The sequence below is a fragment of the Chrysemys picta genome, chromosome 21 (genome assembly GCF_011386835.1).
Source record: "Chrysemys picta bellii isolate R12L10 chromosome 21, ASM1138683v2, whole genome shotgun sequence".
Classification (NCBI taxonomy): domain Eukaryota; kingdom Metazoa; phylum Chordata; order Testudines; family Emydidae; genus Chrysemys; species Chrysemys picta.
This window is the reverse complement of record NC_088811.1, coordinates 22,846,134-22,866,281: the sequence shown is the minus strand read 5'-3', so window position 1 is coordinate 22,866,281 and position 20,148 is coordinate 22,846,134. Positions and strand designations below refer to the sequence as shown.

The window sequence follows — 20,148 nt, the reverse complement described above, 5'->3', positions numbered from 1 at the left end:
TTTGCGGTGCTATGAGAGTCTTAGGACTAAGTCCCAGTATGGTCTCTTACTCCCTGGATCAGCAGGGATTGAGAGTTCTATGCAGGAAACATATTCATCTACAGGTGGTGCCTCACATCATTGAACTGGACTTCCTTTGGGAGTAATAAAGAAATACATAAGAACATAATATGGCCATATCGGGTCAGACCAAAGGTCCATCTAGCCCAGCGGCCTGTCTTCTGACAGTGGCCAATGCCAGCTGCTTCAGAGAGAATGAGCAGAGCAGGTAGTCATCAAGTGATCCACCCATTATCCCACATTGCTAGTTTCCGTCAAACAGAGGCTAGCGACACCATCCCTGCCCATCCTGGCTAATAGCCATTGATGGACCTATCCTCCAGAAACTTATCTAGTTCTTTTTTGAACCCTATTATTCTCTTGGCCGTCACAACATGCTCTGGCGAGGAGTTCCACAGGGTGACCGTGCGTTGTGTGAAAAATAGTTCCCTTTGTTTGCTTTAAACCTGCTGCCTATTAATTTCATTTGGTGACCCCTTGTTCTTGTGTTATGAGAAGGAGTAAATAACACTTCCTTGTTTATTTTCTCCACACCAGTCATGATTTTATAGACCTCTATCACATCCCCACTTAGTCATCTCTTTTCCAGGCTGAAAAGTCCCAGTCTTATTAATCCCTCCACATATGGAAGCTGTTCCATACCCCTAATCATTTTTGTTGCCCTTTTCTGAACTTTTTCCAATTCCAATATATATTTTTTGAGCTGGAGCGACCACATCTGCATGCAGTATTCAAGATGTGGGCATACCATGGATTTATATGATATTTTCTGTCTTATTATCTATCCTTTTCCTAATGATTCCCAACATTTGGTTAGCTTTTTTGACTGCCGATGCACATTCAGTGGATGTTTTCAAAGAACTATCCACAATGACTCCAAGATCTCTTTCTTGAATGGTAACAGCAAATTTAGACCCCAACATTTTACATTTATAGTTGAGATTATTTTTTCCAATGTGTATTACTTCGCATTTATCAACACTGAATTTCATCTGCCATTTTATTGCCCAGTCACCCAGTTTTGTGAGATCCCTTTGTAACTTTTCGCAGTTTGCTTTGGACTTAACTATTTTGAGTAGTTTAGTATCATCTGCAAATTTTGCCACTTCATTATTTAACCGTTTTCCCAGATCATTTATGAATATGTTGAACAGTATTGGTCACAGTACAGACCCCTGAGGAGACATCACTATTTACCTTTGTCTGTTCTGAAAACTAACCTTTTATTCGTACTCTTTGTTTCCTATCTTTTAACCAGTTACTGATCCATGAGAGGACCTCCCCTCTTATCCCATGACAGTTTAATTTGCCTAAAAGCCTTTAGTAAGGGACCTTGTAAAAGGCTTTCTGAAAATCTAGGTATACTATATCCACCGGATCACCCTTGCCACATGCTTGTTGACCCCCTCAAAAAATTCTAGTAGATGAGAAATAATTTCCTTTTACAAAAACCATGTTGATTCTTCCCCAACATGCGTTCATTGAAGAGCATCCCTTCTATATCTTCTTTAGTCAGTGATGTTGACTGCGATGAGACAATGCCTTGAGGACAGGAGATATAAAAAGCAGGGAAGGTGCAAAAGCACATGGGCAGTGATACCTGTACTTTGGATGAGAGCTACATCTCTTGTGAATCTATGTCTTCAGCCACTTAACTTGGTGTGAAAAATTACCCTTTTGGTTGAAATTTCTCATGTTTGTTTTCAGCACAAAGGTGTTTTTGAGAATTTGGTAAATATGGCCTTTCCTGAATAATTCAAACCTACAGAAAAGGTGCATTTTCACTTCATGAAATTTTTCAGAGGCTTTTTTTGATCAACAAAAATGGCTTCTTTTTAAAATTTAAAAAACTTGCTAGTGGTTCTTAACCTTTTTGGGCTCAGGACTCATTTATAAATGTTCATGGCCTGTTGCGATCCAATAAATAGCCAGAGGGTGGAGGCCCAGGAGTGGTTTTGGTTGGGTCCTGTCACCCAGAGGATTATGTCCTGCCCAGCACTCATACCACAGTGGCAGCTCCTTCAGGTCCTGTGTTGTGGAGCTGGCTCGGCTTGGCTCTCCGCTCCGGGCATTGCAACCTCCAGGGTTGAGGCACCACTCAGGTTTGGTCCTGCCCCTCTAACTGGCCAAATTTGTGGGAGTGGAGGTTGCCTTCATGAGGTTGCAATGCCACTCACTGAAATTTGGCCTACCTGGCCCATCATGATGGCTGGGCCAAATATGAGTGGTGCTGGGACCTCAGAGATTGCAGTGCCTGGAGCAGCCACCATACTGTATTATGCCTAGTATTGCCTCCCTTACTTATGTGCTTATGTTGGCGGCAGCACTGCCTTCAGAGCTGGGCGGCCAGAGAAAAGAAAGGGCTGGAAAGCAGTGAAGGCAGCACCAGCGCAGAAGGATGGCAATACCATGCCTTCTGCAGGGCTCTGCCCCCTACCATTTTTTTCGTCATTTTTCCACACCTCCCTACCGCCCTCCCTCAACTTTGCACCTTGGGCGGCTGCCCCACTCACCCTACCCTGGTTACAGCCCTGTTGCCACACAACTCTTTGAAACATTCTGGTGAACCAATTTTGGGTCCTGACTTGCGGGTTAAGAAACCCTCATCTAGACAACTCCTTATACCATGCTTTCAATAAATCTATTTAGGGGAAGACCTATTTTTAGATAACATGCAATTAGTAAAGCTGATTCCCTATGTCTAGCAGGAGCTGATTCAATGCAGCAAAGTGACCTGACAGTATAAGATAATAACCTAAGTGCTACAATGCCTCTTTCCAGAACCCATGGTCCATGCAACTCATTAGCTGGGTCACACTTCCTGGTGAAGCAACATAATCAACAAAGCAGCATCAGTGTCTCTTAGACAACAAGAAGTGAAATAATCACTAACAGTATCAGCATCTCTTTGTTTGTTCTATGGGAATATCATTACAAAATATACTTGTGTGCATATTGTGTTGTCCCCCCTCCCTCCCCCCCCCCCATTAGTTCCAAAGCTATTTAGCTGGTGTCTACAGTATTCCTGCAAAGCTATGAGCTAGAGGAAAAGATTCTACATGCAGAATGCTCTGAGGACCAGACCACCAGGTCCAGCAAAATGAGCAATAAGTTGGCCAGCCAAGGAGAGATCCAGTAAGCAGGGAGAGATTGAGAGGCTGCAGCTGTTGCTTCTGACAGCTCAGAGAAATTGAAAACTTGGTCCTCTGACAGAGAGATGGTCAGGCTATGCCTCTGATCTATTCCCTAAACTGGAGTCAGCACTAAAAAAGAGAATCAGCTTTTCTTCCCAACATTGATGTAAGCACGAGAGCAGGGAGGCATCCCGTCCCTATGCTTCAGAGCTGTATGTTGCACATGTGGAAGAGAGCAGGTGAAGGTAAGGAAGTCATTTTTCAACAGTATAAAGAATACACCTCTAGCCATAGCAGTTCATTACAATACGGACTTCAAATACATGTCAGGGCTACCGGGAGTTTTTGGTCTAACAAAAAGAACAGGAGTACTTGTGGCACCTTAGAGACTAACAAATTTATTCGGGCATAAGCTTTCGTGGGCTAAAACCCACTTCATCAGATGCATGCAGTGAAAAATACAGTAGGAAGATACACAGATACATAGAGAACATGAAAAAATGGTTCTTCTTCAAGTGATTGCTCATATCAATTCCAGTTAGGTGTATTTTCCACTGCATGAATCTGATGAAGTAGGTTTTAGCCCACGGAAGCTTATGCCCAAATAAATTTGTTAGTCTCTAAGGTGCCACAAGTACTCCTCGTTCTTTTTGCTGATACAGACTAACACAGCTACCACTCTGAAATTTGGTCTAGCAATTCTCTTCTGGCCCTGATTTGAGGCTGAATGTAGCAAGACCTGGACATCAGATCAATGTCATTTTCACTCCCTGGCAGTGGGTTATTCACATGAAATCAAGGTAGGGAGAATCAAGCGGGTAGAGCAATTGGAAGCTGGACAGCTGACTTTTTACTGGGGAAATCAAGAGAGGAGAGCTGTGAGAAGGGTCCGTTTAGGATATTTATTCTTTTTCGTTGATTAACAACAAAGTGTAATTTTAAGGTTGAGAATATATGCACATTCTTATATAAAGATTCCCACAGGAAAGTTAACTTGGTCACACTGCAAGGATATATTAAAGCACATAGCTGACAGCACAAATTAATTCAGTATAAATGTGCCATATGGACTTTTCTCTCCTTTATAGTGCTTCAGTGGAATAGTCACATTTTTATATTAAAAATACAAGATTCTCCTGTATGCAGTAGAATCATAGGGTTAGAAGGGACTGCAAGGGTCATATAGTCTAACCCCCTGCCAGGATAAAGGATTTGTTATGTCTAAACCATCCAAGACAGGTAGCTATCCAGCCTCCTTTTGAAAGCCTCCAGCGAAGGAGCTTCCAAAATGCCCTAGGCAGTCTGTTCCAATCTCCTACTGTTCTTACAGTTAAGAAGTTTAATCTAAATCTGTTATGCTGTAGTTAGCACCCATTACCTCTTGTCCTGCACTCTGTGGCAAGATAGAACAATTTTTCTCCATCTTTTTTATGGCGGCCTTTCAAGTATTTGAAGACCACTATCATGTCCCCCCTTAATCTCTTTTTTTCCAAATTAAACAAACCCAGTTCCTTCAGCCGTTGCTCATATGGCTTACATTCCAGCCCTTTGATCATCTCTGTCACTCACCTCTGGATCCTTTCCAGTTTCTACACATCCTTTCTATGCACTGGTGACCAAAACTGGACACAGTACTCCAGCTGAGGCTTAACCAGCACCGAGTAGAGCATTATTATCACCACCCATGGCTTGCAAGCAATGCCTCTGTTAATGCATCTGTGACACTCTATACCTTGGGGGAGCGCCATTTTCATCATTTATATAAAATTGTGATATTTCAAATAAAGCATGACATGTGAGGTATCATGGGAAAGGTTATGATCTCCTAAATGCCATTGTTCTATCTAAATATGTATATCATTGTTGTGTATGAAATTATGAGATTGTGCTGTATGGCTGTCATTAAAATATGCTGTGAGCTGGGGAACTGCCCAGATATTAGATCCCCAGAGACAAGAATGAGGAAGCTAACCAATGCGTGGGCAGGTGTCGAACAACCATCCACGGCCATTTTCCAGCAAGGGAGTTAGAATTCAGTGACTCACTTGCACAAGGCCACACCAGGGGAATTGCTCAGGCTTGCCTGGTGACTCAGCAATGCCCACCAGATACGCCTGTACTTATGTTCTCCAAGCACAAGGAATAAGGGCATAAAACAGAACACAGTGGCCCCATGCTTCGCCTTTTCTCTCCCCTCTCCTTCCTCCCGCCTCTTCATTGCAAGCAACAAGAACACTCAGAAGACTGAAACTCCAACAGAGGAGACTGGCCCAGGTTTCAAGGGTGAAACCTGAGCATTATAAACCGTAACATCTGAGAAACGGCCAAGAAAACCGCTTGATCGACATACTGCCTAGTGTCTTACAGATTTAAGATTTAGATTGTTTGTTTATTTTGTTTTCTTTGATAACTAACTCTGACTTTTTGCCTATCCCTTATAATCACTTAAATCTATCTTTTTGTAATCTATACACTTATTTTAATGTTTATCCTTACCAGTGAGTTTGACTGAAATGCTTGGTAAATCTGCTCAGGTTACAAAGGCTGGTGTATGTCCACTTTCTATTGATGAAGTGGTGAATCAATTAATAAACTTGCATTGCTCAAGAAAGGGTTTTGAGCAGTGGAAGACGGTATATTCCTAAAGTACAAGGCTGGGAGCTGGGGAGATTTGGCTGGTGCCTTTCTCTCTGTGATTCATGAGTGGCTCGGGGATCATTCATGCAATCTAGGTGGGTGTGGGGCTCCACATGTGGTTGCACTGAGTAGTAACAGCACCTAGAGGGGTTTGCTGCTTGCCACCAGTAAGGCATTGAGACAGACTACCCAGAATAGTGAGAAAAGGAGGCACTGCAGTCCCACAGTCCCAGGTTGCACCCGAGGATCCCATCACAGCATCCTAAAATTGCATTTGCTTTATTTGCAACAGCATGCCATTGCTGACTCATGTTGAGGTTGTGATTCACCACAACTCCCAGATCCTTCTCAGCAGTGCTGCTGCCAAGCCAGTTATACCCCATTCTGTATTGGTGCATTTGGTTTTTCTTCCCTAAGTGTAGCACCTTACATTTGTCTTTGTTGAGTTTAATTTTGTTGTCTAAAACTAGGGCCCTACCAAATTCACAGTCCATTTTGGTCAATTTCATGGTCATAGGATTTTAAAAATTGTAAATTTCATGATTTCAGATATTCAAATCTGAAATTTCATGGTGTTGAAACTGTAGGTGTCCTAACCCAAAAGGAGATCGTGTGTGTGTATGGAGGGAATGTCACAATGTTATTGTAGGGGGGGGTCTTGGTATTGCCACCCTTACTTCTGCACTCTGCTGGCGGCGGCACTGCCTTCAGAGCTGGGCTGGTGGAGAGCAGCAGCTGCTGGCCGGAAGCCCAGCTCTGAAGGCAGTTCCACTACCTGCAGCAGCGCAGAAGTAAGGATGTCATGGTATGGTATGGCCTTATTTTTGCACTGCTGCTGGTGGGGTGCTGCCTTCAGAGCTGGGCACCTGGCTAAGAGCCGCCACCCTCTGGCCACCCAGCGCTGAAGACACTGCAGAAGTAAGGGTGGCAATACTGTGATCCCCCTACAATAACCTTCCAACCCTCCACCTCCACAACTCCCTTTTGGGTCAGGACCCCCAGTTTGAGAAACGCTGGTCTCCCCTGTGAAATCTGTATAGTACAGGGTAAAAGTACACAAAAGACCAGATTTCATGGTCTGTGATGCGTTTTTCATGGCCAAGAATTTGGTAGGGCCCCATCTATAACCAAATTCTCCAACCCCCGCCTCCTCCTTCCCGCCCCCCCAGCTTTGTGCATCTGCAATTTGATCAGTATGCTCTCTATTCCTACATCCAGGTCATTAATAAAGATGTTAAACAATACCAAATCCAGAACAGATCCCTGTGGAACCTCCCTCCAATCTGACATCATTCCATGAATAGTTACTCTTTGTTTGTGGTTGTTTAACCAATTATATATCCACTTAATGGTAGTTCTGCCAAGCCTGCATTTCTCCAATTTATTTATCAGAATGTCATGTGGGACTGTGTCAAAAGCCTTGCTGAAGTCCAAGTATATTATGTCCACCGCATTCCCCCATCCACCAAACCAGTTACTCTGTCAAAGAAGGAAATCAAGCTGTTTTGACATGATTTGTTCTTGGTAAATCCATATTAGCTGCTAGAGCTTACCCCTTAATCCTCCAGGTATTCACAAATGGAATGTTTTATACATTCTTCTAGTAGCTTTCCAGATATCAAAGTCAGGCTGACTGGTCTATAGTTCCCCAGCTCCTCCTTTTCCCCCTTTTTAAAGATGGACACTATGTTAGCCCTTCTCCAGTCTTCCGGGACCTCTCCTGTCATGCATGAGTTTGCAAATATTGTTACCAGTGGCACAGAGATTTCTTCAGCTAATCCCTTCAGTACCATCGGGTGAATAGCATCAGGCCCCGCTGATTTGAATTCATTCAAATTGGTCAGAAGATCTCTGACGTATCCTTTACTTATCCCGATCTGCATCCCTTTCTCTATATTGTCTATGGTAAATTCACTGGTCATCCAGTCACATGTTATTCTTTGTGAAAAGACTGACGCAAAGTTGGCATTGAGCAGGTCTGCCTTCCTATTGTCTTCCATTATCAGTTCATCTTCTCCACCGAGCAGCGGACCCACCCTGTCCTTGATCTTTCTTTTAGAAACAAAGCAGTTACTGTAACAATGCTTAAAAACAGCTCCTGACAATGCCATGCAAAAGCTGGTTAGGAAGTCTGTAACAGCAACTCTTCTCTGAATATGGGCTTGTCAAAAAATTACCAAGTACTGGCTAACAATAACCCTTAAATGGCCTATTTATGAAAGGAACATTTAGATATCTGAGGTGATGATGCACCTAGTGTGAATGGAAAATACAGAAAGTGGCTATAGCAAACAGCAAAGTTCAGCACATATTAATGACAAAAGGCTGACATTACCAGAGCTCATCATCTTACTACCTGAGGAGGGGTAGGCGTGGGGGTGGGTCTCACAGTGGGAGGCGTAGGGTTCCTGCTGCCTCCTCCAGACATTATTTCTTCCGTTATATCTTTGCCGCCCTGGTTTGGATCCCGGATTCGGATCTACAGAATTGAATAGAGAAATACTTCAAATGCGTATTCCCAGTAGACACCATGCTAGGGAGTATACAGAGAAGGAAAGCATGCAGTCATATATTTCCCATTACACTAAGTATTAAATACAGTGTAGTCTCTATCAGTCTATGCCACACAAATCAGACCTATAATTGCAAACTGACATGGCTCTGATTTAAGATGGCATTCTGTGGGCACAAAGAAATGAAGCTTATCTGAATAACTATCAATAAGATGATAAGGCACTCATCAATCATCACAATCAGGTCTAAATGTGAGCATCTCTTCAAAATCTTTCCCAAATCCAGAGGAATAGTGGAAAAATTAAGAAAAGAAATCAATCCATGATGGTGCATGACCCTTTAACTAAGGATATAGTTATTCCTACTCTGGATTAAATTTACCAGACACTTACTAGCCATAGGACTAAACATGCTAGCCAGAGGTTGATACAAAAGAAAAAGGCAAAGGTCCATGGGAACACTCTGATAAGAAACCTCGTAACCCCTAAGGTCCTTATATGGTCCTTATCACTACAGTATCTGAACACCTCATAACCTTTACTGGATTTATCCTCACAACACCTCTGTGAAGGAGGAAGTGTATTATTCTTATTTTACAGATGGGCAACTGAGGCACAGAGAGCCTAAGTGAGTTGCCCAAGGCCACAAAAATATGTGGCAGGATTGGGAATCTTTTTTTACTTCTTGGTAACTTGTCAATAAAATCAATCTGAACTCTATGCCAGATCCTGAGCCTCTGTTGGTGCATCATGAGTTCCCACTAAAATGAATAGCACCAAGGTGGTAGCTAAGAAGTTTCTTAATGAGGTGGTGTGTAGATATGGTACCCCTGAAATAACAGATTCCGATAACGGGGCGGGGGGAGGGGAGGCTTTGTGGGAGAGGTTTATACATCAGTGTTACAAGCTTTAGGAATCAAGCAAAAATTTCATATATCATACCGACCCCAATCCTCAGGTCAGGTGGAGCGCATGAACCGCACCATTAAGGAAGCGCTGCGGAAGGTAGTAAACCACACTGGAAAAGCTTGGCCAGACAAGCTGCCTTTAATTCTGGCAGCTATCTGCAGCAGCAACAGACTAAAAACCAAAATCCAGCCTTTTCAAATCCTACATTAATTCTCATAGTACAATTATAAAATGCTGCTCCTACAGCATTGCCAGCAGATCAAGGGAAGTGATTATTCCTCTCTATTCGGCACTGGTGAGGCCACATCTGGAGTACTGTGTCCAGTTTTGGGCCCCCCACTACAGAAAGCATGTGGACAAATTGGAGAGAGTCCAGCGGAGGGCAACGAAAATGATTAGGGGGCTGGGGCACATGACCTATGAGGAGAGGCTGAGGGAACTAGGCTTGTCTGCAGAAGAGTGAGGGGGGATTTGATAGCAGCCTTCAACTACCTGAAGGGGGGTTCCAAAGAGGATGGAGCTAGGCTGTTCTCAGTGGTGGCAGATGACAGAACAAGGAGCAATGGTCTCAAGTTGCAGTGGGGAGGTCTAGATTAGATATTAGGAAAAACTATTTCACTAGGAGGGTGGTGAAGCACTGGAATGGGTTATCTAGGGAGGTGGCGGAATCTCCATCCTTAGAGGTTTTTAAGGCCCGGCTTGACAAAGCCCTGGCTGGGATGATTTAGTTGGGGTTGGTCCTGCTTTGAGCAGGGGGTTGGACTACATGACCTCCTGAGGTCTCTTCCAACTCTAATCTTCTATGATTCTTCTACATGTTCCCTCCCTATACCCCCCTATGAGAGGATGAGAAAGCAAACAAGTGGTGAAGTCACATGGTTTAATGCACTACCAGAAGGTGCTCAGATACTTTGATGAGCATTATGAGAACCTATATAGAATATAATAGGCTAATGGTGTCCAGAAGAACTTTTTGACTTTGCACTATGAGCTTTACTATTGTGTTAGATTTTACTTCATTCTCAGGTTTAAAGAGTATACTGAATACAAATATGCTTGTCAGGATCACTGCAACAGATACGTTTTCTAATCTTTTTATTTTTACGGTCTGAGAAAATGGAAAACACCTCCCTTGTCATACTTTTCTCTGCATTCTTTTATTAACTCTACAGCAATCAGAAAGTGATAATCTGCACATTTTTTTCCAGACCACGAATCAGTAGCAGAAAAAATACATTTTCCTTGTATAGATGCTTGTAGCATTACTGGATCATATCTCATGTTCAACCAGTCATCTTGCATTTATATCATTGTTGATTCTTTTAGTTCTTCCTTTAATTTTTCCTTTGTTTCTTCAATTGCAGCATTTAGTAGTGTAAGCCTGTGAGTTTAATTCTGTCTAGAAGAATATATCTAGGGAGAAGGGCTTTAATCATTTTTTAAAACTTCTCATTTTCTGCTACAGTAGAACCTCAGAATCATGAACACCTCAGGAATGGAGTTTGTTTGTAACTCTGAAATGTTTGTAACCCTGAACAAAATGTTATGATTGTTCTTTCAAAAGTTTACAACTGAATGTTGACTTAATACAGCTTTGAAATTTTACTATGCTGCTTTTAACCGTCTTAGTGCAAATGAAACAAGCACAGAAACAGTTTCCTTATCTTGTCTTTTAAAAAAAAAAAGATCCCTTTGGTTTTTTTTTAGCAGTTTACGCTGTAGAGTATTTGCTTGTGCGTGTGTGCACGTGCATGTCTGTCTGCTTACTTCTGGTTCCAAATGAGGTGTGTGGTTGACCGGTCAGTTCGCAACTCTGATGCTCGTGACTCTGAGGTTCTACTGTACATTGAATATAATTTTATTAGCATACAAGACTGCAACTTTCTTATCAAGTTTAAGTCTTTGCATTTGAATTGGTTTTTATGGCGTAACTACTGATTTATCTATGATATTTTTTGGATGTTAAAAATGAACAGACTGTTCATAAACGAAGCTGATGGTGAACAGTTGCTTGAAGGCCTGGAAAAGGGACTTAGTATCACAGCTATGTGTTGATGACAAGGGTACAAAAAATGTCTTGCTTGCAGTACCACCCAGTTAAATGTTCTGCTTTTCCATTTCAATAGACAAAGTTTCATTCAATGTCACAGTTGATCTTAAGAAATCAAAAGAAAGAGATATCCTGTACTTTGAGATGTAGGAAATCCTTCCTATCTTGCAAACAACTCTCAACAATGTTTATATTTTCCTTTAAGAGAATTCTGTCTTCATTACTTCAGTTGTCCCCTACCATTTCTTCAATTTTAGACATGTTGAGCTATGTCTAAATACCATGTTTGGTAATCACTAAGCATTAACTTCTCAATTGAAGTATCAATAAGCAGCTTTCACATTTACTACAGTTAGAATAAGAGACCACCACCCAGTAAATTCAACACTGTGAAGACTGAAAAATAAGATGAGCTGGCCAGCTTTATACACAACTGTTACTGGACGCCCTGCCCATTATCAGAAGTTCTAGACTAAGAAGGAGCTAAAAGGGAGGGGACAAAACCTACAAAAGGGTGAGGGAGTAACAATCTGAGTTTAATATTGAATTTTATACCAGTGTGTCCCCTTCAATGTCCCAGCCTTGCTATATCAGACTTAGGAGATCCATAAAGAAAGTACCAGAAGAGTAGGTTCTTACTGTTTTTTTCTCTCTTTTAGCTGGTGGAGGCTGCTGCTGCTGCTGCTGTGTAGGCACTATGATGGGTGCTGACTGATACACTGGCTGACTTGGGTAGAATGGTGTTCCTAGGAAATCACAACAAAATAGAAACACATATTCAGTTCATTTGTAAATGAAGTAAAGTGAAGAGCAGCAAGTGAGTGACAGCCCTCTGATCCTCCCTCCCAGTTTCAATCTCCATTTTCTAAGTAGCCTATGTGCAGTTTCTTCTGCACTTCTATCAAATCAGAATATGACATCACAACATAACAATTGGAGAGAGTCACTATTCCACTTTTTTTCATGTGACTGGGGAAATGGCCACATGCATCAACTTTCTAGAGCAACAGAGATTATGCTCCAATACTTCTGTTAGTCTTAAAGGTGCCACAGGACACTCTGTTGCTTTTTACAGATCCAGACTAACACGGCTACCCCTCTGATACTTGACAACTTTCTAGAGGCACTGAAAATACTACTGAAATCAGCCAACACTAACAGAAAGGAAAATCTGCCCTTCCTTGCATTTTATTGAGCTGCGAGACCTGTGAGGACTATTTCAAGCACTGAACAAAATCTATATAGAATTAAAGAAACAAGACTGGACTCTTATCCAGTGTAGAGCAAGCCATAACCAAACTATTCCCTGGAAGTTGCAATCGCAACTGCAACCTATTTTGAAACTGAGCCGGAGAATTTAATTACAACAGTAGCTCTATTCTCATGCTGCAGAACATAAAAAGTACAAACCATGCTTAGTACTACAAAACACATGTTGCATTGTTGATTAAATTGACAACATCAATATCCAGCAATCTTTAGGTAACTTTTCCTTTCTGGAAACAAGATGGCTCATATGGCTGAGCAGTCAGTTTTAAAGAATCCTGGGATGCAGCTCAAGGTAAACAAAGGTGACATACCAGAGCTGTCTGATATTTGTGTACTGGAATTCAGGTGAACTCAAAAGACAATCCTGCATTCTTCTGAGGATATCAGGTAGGCCATGTGCCCTGCACTCACATCTAAAGTAATCTGACTTATTCTACAACAGGGCTAAACTCTGATGAAAATAAAATTAATATGTGGCATTTCCTTGAGGAAATTCCTTATTGCATCAGTTCACACTATATCAAAAGAGGAGCCGGGGAACCTTTCACTCACAGAAGTGACATCATCATAGTACCTAATCACATCAGCCATACCATCAGGGGCTCGTTCACCTGCACATCTACCAATGTGATATATGCCATCATGTGCCAGCAATGCCCCTCTGCCATGTACATTGGCCAAACTGGACAGTCTCTACGCAAAAGAATTAATGGACACAAATCTGATATCAGGAATCATAATACTCAAAAACCAGTGGGAGAACACTTTAACCTGTCTGGTCATTCAATGTCAGACCTGCGGGTGGCTATCTTACAACAGAAAAACTTCAAAAACAGACTCCAACAAGAGACTGCTGAGCTGGAATTGATATGCAAACTAGACACAATCAACTCAGGATTGAATAAGGACTGGGAATGGCTGAGCCATTACAAACATTGAATCTATCTCCCCTTGTAAGTATTCTCACACTTCTTATCAAACTGTCTGTACTGGGCTAGCTTGATTATCACTTCAAAAAAAATTTTTCCCTCTTACTTAATTGGCCTCTCAGAGTTGGTAAGACAACTCCCACCTGTTTATGCTCTCTGTATGTGTGTATATATATCTCCTCAATATTTATTTCACTCTATATGCATCCGAAGAAGTGGCCTGTAGTCCACGAAAGCTTATGCTCTAATAAATTTGTTAGTTTCTAAGGTGCCACAAGTACTCCTGTTCTTTTCACTCACAGAAGTGAGTGGTAAAATCCAGTCAAGCAAAGTAACCCTCAGTCTAATGACTTACAAGGGCTATGTTTGTGACTTACAAGGGCTATGTTTCTGGAGTGGAAAACTAGACTGCAAAGACCTGAAGAGATTTTCTTCTTCCAGATTGCATGCTCAGACCAGCACTGTACACAACAGCTCCTGACCTGCCAACGCACTAGGCAGGTGGCTGTACAGAAGGAAGCATTTTCAAGCTGTTGAAAGCCAAGGCCACTGGGGAAAACTGCAGAGAATTCTGACTAACAGTTTTGGAGATATGACTTCATTTCCTGAAGACAAGTGACAGAAATGTTCTGACCATTTCTTTCTTTCTGACTGCTTACCTGACCATCATCATCATAATATCTGATTGCCTTACAAACAATAAGTTTATCCTCAAAACCTACCTCTGAAGAAAGGCAGTGCTATTATCCCCATTTTACAAATGGGGAAATGAGGCACAGAGACACTAACAGTCAGTCTACACTGGACTTTCGTCGGCTTGTCTGATATTTGGATCATGGCTGGTTAGCAGCTACACACAGTACAAGTTTCTCAGGCCAGTAGCAGTTACATGTGTCACACAGCTGGACCAAAAGGCAACAGCACAGTTGCGTAACAGCAGCTATGTATCCTGTCCTCTTGTGATAAAGAAGGCTTTCAAATTTAAACTACATGCTATCTGATATTAATGGCCACAATTAAACAAGTTCAAGTTCAGCTTCTTTGACTCCAAATAGTCTGATCAGCGCCTAGCACCATGCTTACTCTTTCAGTGAGGAGATAAATAGTATCCCAAGCCCAGGGCCGGCTCCAGGCACCAGCCCACCAAGCTTGTGCTTGGGGCGGCACCTGGAGGCGGGCGGCGCGGTGCTCCGGCTCTGGCCGCCGGGGAGAGCAGAGCCCCGACCGGGACTCGCCGTCCTCCCCCGGCGCTCTGGCCGCCCTCCACTGCCGCGCTGGGGGGGTGGGGGTGGGGGGGGCGGAGGCTTTTTTGCCTGGGGCGGCAAAAAAGCCAGAGCCGGCCCTGCCTACACATCTAGGAAACAACAGCAGGAGATAAATGCATGATACAGACAAATCTCAATTCACCTATTGTATGCCCTGGCATCCTCTTCCTTGGCTAGACCTTCTCTGCCTGCCTGGAATTAAACAGCACTAACTGTGTTATAGACAGCTGCACTGCAGATTATCATCTCTGGCCTACTAGCTCAGCACATTGAAACTCAGCAGACAAGGCAGCGTTAGAATAGACTGGGACTGAAAGACTACAGCCCATGTGGCAAGAAATCACACCAGTTCAAAGAACACAAAAGAAACCAGGACAACAATTTTTTCAAGCTACAAAATAAAGAAAGGAAAATGCTGTCAGGAGAGTGGGAAGGGATTCAAAAGCCAGACAAGAGAATCAACAGAAAAACAAAAAATTAAAGCTACACCATCAAAAACAACAAGGAGTCTGGTGGCACCTTAAAGACTAACAGATTTATTTGGGCATAAGCTTTCGTGAGTAAAAACCTCACTTCTTCGGATGCATCCGAAGAAGTGAGGTTTTTACTCACGAAAGCTTATGCCCAAATAAATCTGTTAGTCTTTAAGGTGCCACCAGACTCCTTGTTGTTTTTGTAGATACAGACTAACACGGCTACCCCCTGTTACTTGACACCATGCAAGCTACACCATGTATTCTCCAAGTTACTTTATCAGAATTAGAAGAGTCATTGCCACATTTATTTTCTTTATTTCTCCTGCAGTGATGATTTCAGAAATATAAACTGAAATTGTCTCCCTTATGATCAGCCCTTTTCTACTGCCCAATTCATTCAGAGATAACACAATCCAGGGTTGGTGACATCACTGTAAACTTTTGGGATAAGTGTACTATTATAAATGTAAGTCACTATCACAATATCATGAGATCAAACTAGCTAGAGACATAAAGGGTAACAAGAAAACATTCTACAAATACATTAAAAGCAAGAGGAAGACCAAGGACAGGATAGGTCCGTTACTCAATGAGAGGGGAAAAACAAGAACAAAAAAATGTGGAAATGGCAGAGGTGCTTAATGACTTCTTTGTTTCAGTTTTCACTAAGAAGGTTGGCGGTGATTTGACATCTAACACAGTGAACACTAGTGAAAATGAGGAAGAATCAGAAGAGGCTAAAAATAGGGAAAGAACAAGTTTAAAAATTACTTAGACAAATTAGATGTCTTCAAGTCACCAAGGCCTGAAGAAATGCATCCTAGAATACTCAAGAAGCTAACTGAGGAGATATCTGAGCCATTAGCGATTATCTTTGAAAAGTCATGGAAGACGGGAGAGATTCCAGAAGACTGGAAAAGGGCAAATATAGTACCAATCTATAAAAAGGGAAATAAGGACAACTCGGGGAATTACAGACCGGTCACCTTAACTTCTGTACCCGGAAAGATAATGGAGCAAATAATTAAGCAATCAATTTGCAAATACCTAGAAGATAATAAGGTGATAAGTAACAGTCAGCATGGATTTGTCAAGAACAAATCATGTCAAACCAACCTGATAGCTTTCTTTGACAGGGTAACAAGTCTTGTGGATAAGGGGAAAGCAGTAGATGTTGTATATCTTGACTTTAGTAAAGTTTTTGACACTGTCTCGCATGACCTTCTCATAAACAAACTAGGCAAATGCAACCTAGATGGAGCTACTATAAGGTAGGTGCAAAACTGGTTAGAAAACCGTTCCCAGGGAGTAGTTATCAGTGGTTCACAGTCATGCTGGAAGGACATAATGAGTGGGGTCCTGCAGGGATCAGTTCTGGGTCCAGTTCTGTTCAATACCTTCATCAATTATTTAGATAATGGCATACAGAGTACACTTATAAAGTTTGTGGTTGATACCAAGCTGGGAGGGGTCACAAGTGCTTTGGAGGATAGGATTAAAATTCAAAATCTCTGGACAAGCTGGAGAAATGGTCTGAAGTAAATAGGATGAAATTCAATAAGGACAAATACAAAGTACTTCATCTAGGAAGGAACAATCAGTTGCACACATAGAAAATGGGAAATGACTGCCTAGGAAGGAATATTGCAGAAAGGGATCTGGGGGTCATAGTGGACCCCCAGGTAAATATCAGTAAACAATGTAATACTCTTGCAAAAAAAGCGAACATCATTCTGGGATGTATTAGGAGGAGTCTTGTAAGCAAGACACGAGAAGTAATTCTTCCGCTCTACTCTGCGCTGATTAGGCCTCAACTGGAGTATTGTGTCTAGTTATGGACGCTACATTTTAGGGAGCATGTGGATAAATTAGAGCGAGTCCAGAGAAGAGCAACAAAAATGATTAACATCTAGAAAACATGAGCTATGAGGGAAGATTGAAAAAATTGGGTTTGTTTAATCTGGAAAAGAGAAGACTGAGGGGGGGACATGATAACATTTTTAAGTACGTAAAAGGTTGTTACAAGGAGGAGGGAGAAAAATTGTTTTTCTTAACCTCTGAGGATAGGATAAGAAGCAATGGGCTTAAATTGCAGCAAGGGAGGTTTAGATTGGACATTAGGAAAATCTTCCTAACTGTCAGAGTTGTTAAGGACTGGAATAAATTGCCTAGGAACATTGTGGAATTTCCATTATTGGAGATTTTTAAGAGCAGGTTAGACAAACACCTGTCAGGCATGGTCTAGGTAATACTTAGTCCTGCCATGAGTGCCAGGCACTGTTCTAGATGACCTCTCAAGGTCCCTTCCAGTTCTATGATTCTATGATTAACTGTTGCTGAATAAACAAAAAAAAGTCCAGACCTTGGTTCATGACAAGTAAATGATAACTGAAGTGATAACTTATTTTCATTTAGAGTTTATTTCCTTTTAAGTGAGTCAGCATTTGTTAAAACTACACTATTTTGGGATCCTAAGCAATTTTAATAATTAGTATAACAACCAAACTTTCTATATTTTCAAATACATTGATTTCAATTACAACAGAGAATACAAAGTGTACGGTGCTCACTTTATTTTTGATTACAAATATTTGCACTGTAAAAAACAAAAGAAATAGTATTTTTCAATTCACCTAATACAAGTACTGTAGTGCAATCTTTTTATCATAAAAGTTGAACTTACAAATATAGAATTATGTACCAAAAAAACCTGCATTCAAAAATAAAACAATGTAAAACTTTAGAGCCTATAAGTCCAATCAGTCCTCCTTCTTGTTCAGCCAATCACTCAGACAAACAAGTTTGTTTACATTTGCAGAAGATAATGCTGCCCACTTCTTGTTTACAATGTTACCTGAAAGTGAGAACAGGCGTTTGCATGACACTGTTGTAACCGGCATTGCAAGATGTTTACATGCCAGATGCGCTAAAGATTGATATGTCGCTTGATGCTTCAAGCACCATTCCAGAGGACATGCATCCATGCTGATGATGGGCTCTGTTCGATAACGATCCACAGCCGTGCAGACCGACACATATCCATTTTCATCATCTGAGTCAGATGCTACCAGTAGAAGGTTGATTTTCTTTTTTGGTGGTTTGAGTTCTGTAGTTTCTGCATCAGAGTTTTGCATTAAGACTTCTGAAAGCATGCTCCATACCTCATCCCTCTCAGATTTTGGAAGTCACTTCAGATTCTTAAATCTTGGGTTGAATGCTGTAGCTATCTTTAGAAATTTCACATGGATATCTTCTTTGCATTTTGTCAAATTTGCAGTGAAAGTGTTCTTAAAACGAACAACATGTGCTGGGTCATCATCCAATACTGCTATAACATGAAATATATGGTAGAATGCGGTAAAACAGAGTAGGAGACATATAATTCTCCCCCAAAGAGTTCAGCCACAAATGTAATTAATGCATTATTTTTCAACGAGCGTCATCAGCATGGAAGCATGTCCTCTGGAACGATGGCCTAAGCATGAAGAGGCATATGAATCTTTAGTGCATCTGGCATGTAAATATCAGCTAAAACAGTGCCATGTGAACGTCTGTTCTCACTTCCAGGTGACATTGTAAATAAGAAGTGGGCAGCATTATCTCCCATAAATGTAAACAAACTTGTTTCTCTTAGCGATTGGCTGAACAAGAATTAGGACTGAGGTTTTGTTTCTGAGTGCAGTTATGTAACAAAAAAAATCTACATTTGTAGATTGCACTTTCCTGATAAAGAGATTGCACTACAGTGCTTGTCTGAGGTGAACTGAAAAATACTATTTCTTTTATCATTTTTACAGTGCAAATATTTGTAATAAAAATAACATAAAGTGAGCATTGTACACTTTGTATTCTCTGTTGTAATTGAAATCAATATATTTGAAAATGTAGAAAAACATCCCAAAATATTTAATACATTTCAATTAGTATTCTATTATTTAACAGTGCGATTAATCGCGATTAATTTTTTTAATCGCAATCAATTTTTGAGTTCATTGTGTGAGTTAACTGCAATTAATCAACAGCCTTAATAATAATAATAATAATGATTAGACAGTGAATAACAAACAGCCAATACTCTTGTTCACACATGAATACTCCTTTTTGCACATGATTGAGAATATTTGTATGAACAACAGCTATTCTGCTAACATTCATGCAAACAAAAAACTGTGTGCATGTATGATCACAGAGTGATTAATCAGAAGCACAACAAGCTCAAATTTAGCAGCTGTTTCGAATTGAAATGAATTATTTTGGCTTTACAATATTAAACCAGCTGTAGAAAAATAACAAACCCAGAAACATCTCCCCACCCCAAATATCCAGCAACACCTTCCTTCCCCAAACCATGCACAATCCTCCACCCCGCTTACCGTAGGCATTGGGGAATTCTCCAGGACCCGGGCCTGGATAAAATGGGCCTGGCCCTGGTGGCTGAACAGGATACTGCTGTGGAGGCCCAACATAAGGAGGGCCACTATGACGATACTGGGAGAGAAAAATTACGAGGAATTTACAAATAATTGTCATATGATATGGCATTACATACAGATTCTATAATTAACCTGGTTTTAAAAAATTCCTAAAAATGAGACTATGAAGTCCTTTTAAACACAGATTCAGAATGCTGCCTGCCCCCGCAAAATAAAATGACATAATGAAATGCATGCTGTGTCATTTGAGGTAAAAATATGCAGCAAATCAGTGCTGAGGCAGACCATAGTCAACTTGATTTAATTCCCCTCATTTCTGTAATGCAGGACTCAAAGAAAGCCCAATGTTTAATAGTAATAGCATAGCTCTTAAATCAATTTATGAGCCGTTACAGTACTAGATGTTTTTGAGGAATTTAGTTTTCCATCATCTCTTTCAGAGGAAGAGAATAAATTCTACAATAATAATTTAT

General features: G+C 41.2%; 1 protein-coding gene across 46 annotated transcripts in view; it reads right to left on the bottom strand.

Moving 5' to 3' along the window:
- The window catches only part of EIF4G3 (eukaryotic translation initiation factor 4 gamma 3), a 408,790-nt gene that overhangs the window by 169,844 nt on the left and 218,798 nt on the right, over positions 1-20,148 (bottom strand). For all 46 annotated transcript variants that reach the window (XM_065574796.1, XM_065574797.1, XM_065574810.1 and 43 more), the window contains 3 exons: positions 19,616-19,730; positions 11,943-12,049; positions 8,188-8,310 (listed from right to left, as the gene is read on the bottom strand). In XM_065574796.1, coding sequence (XP_065430868.1) covers positions 8,188-8,310; positions 11,943-12,049; positions 19,616-19,730 — 345 coding nt within the window. The remainder of the gene's footprint in view (positions 1-8,187; positions 8,311-11,942; positions 12,050-19,615; positions 19,731-20,148) is intronic.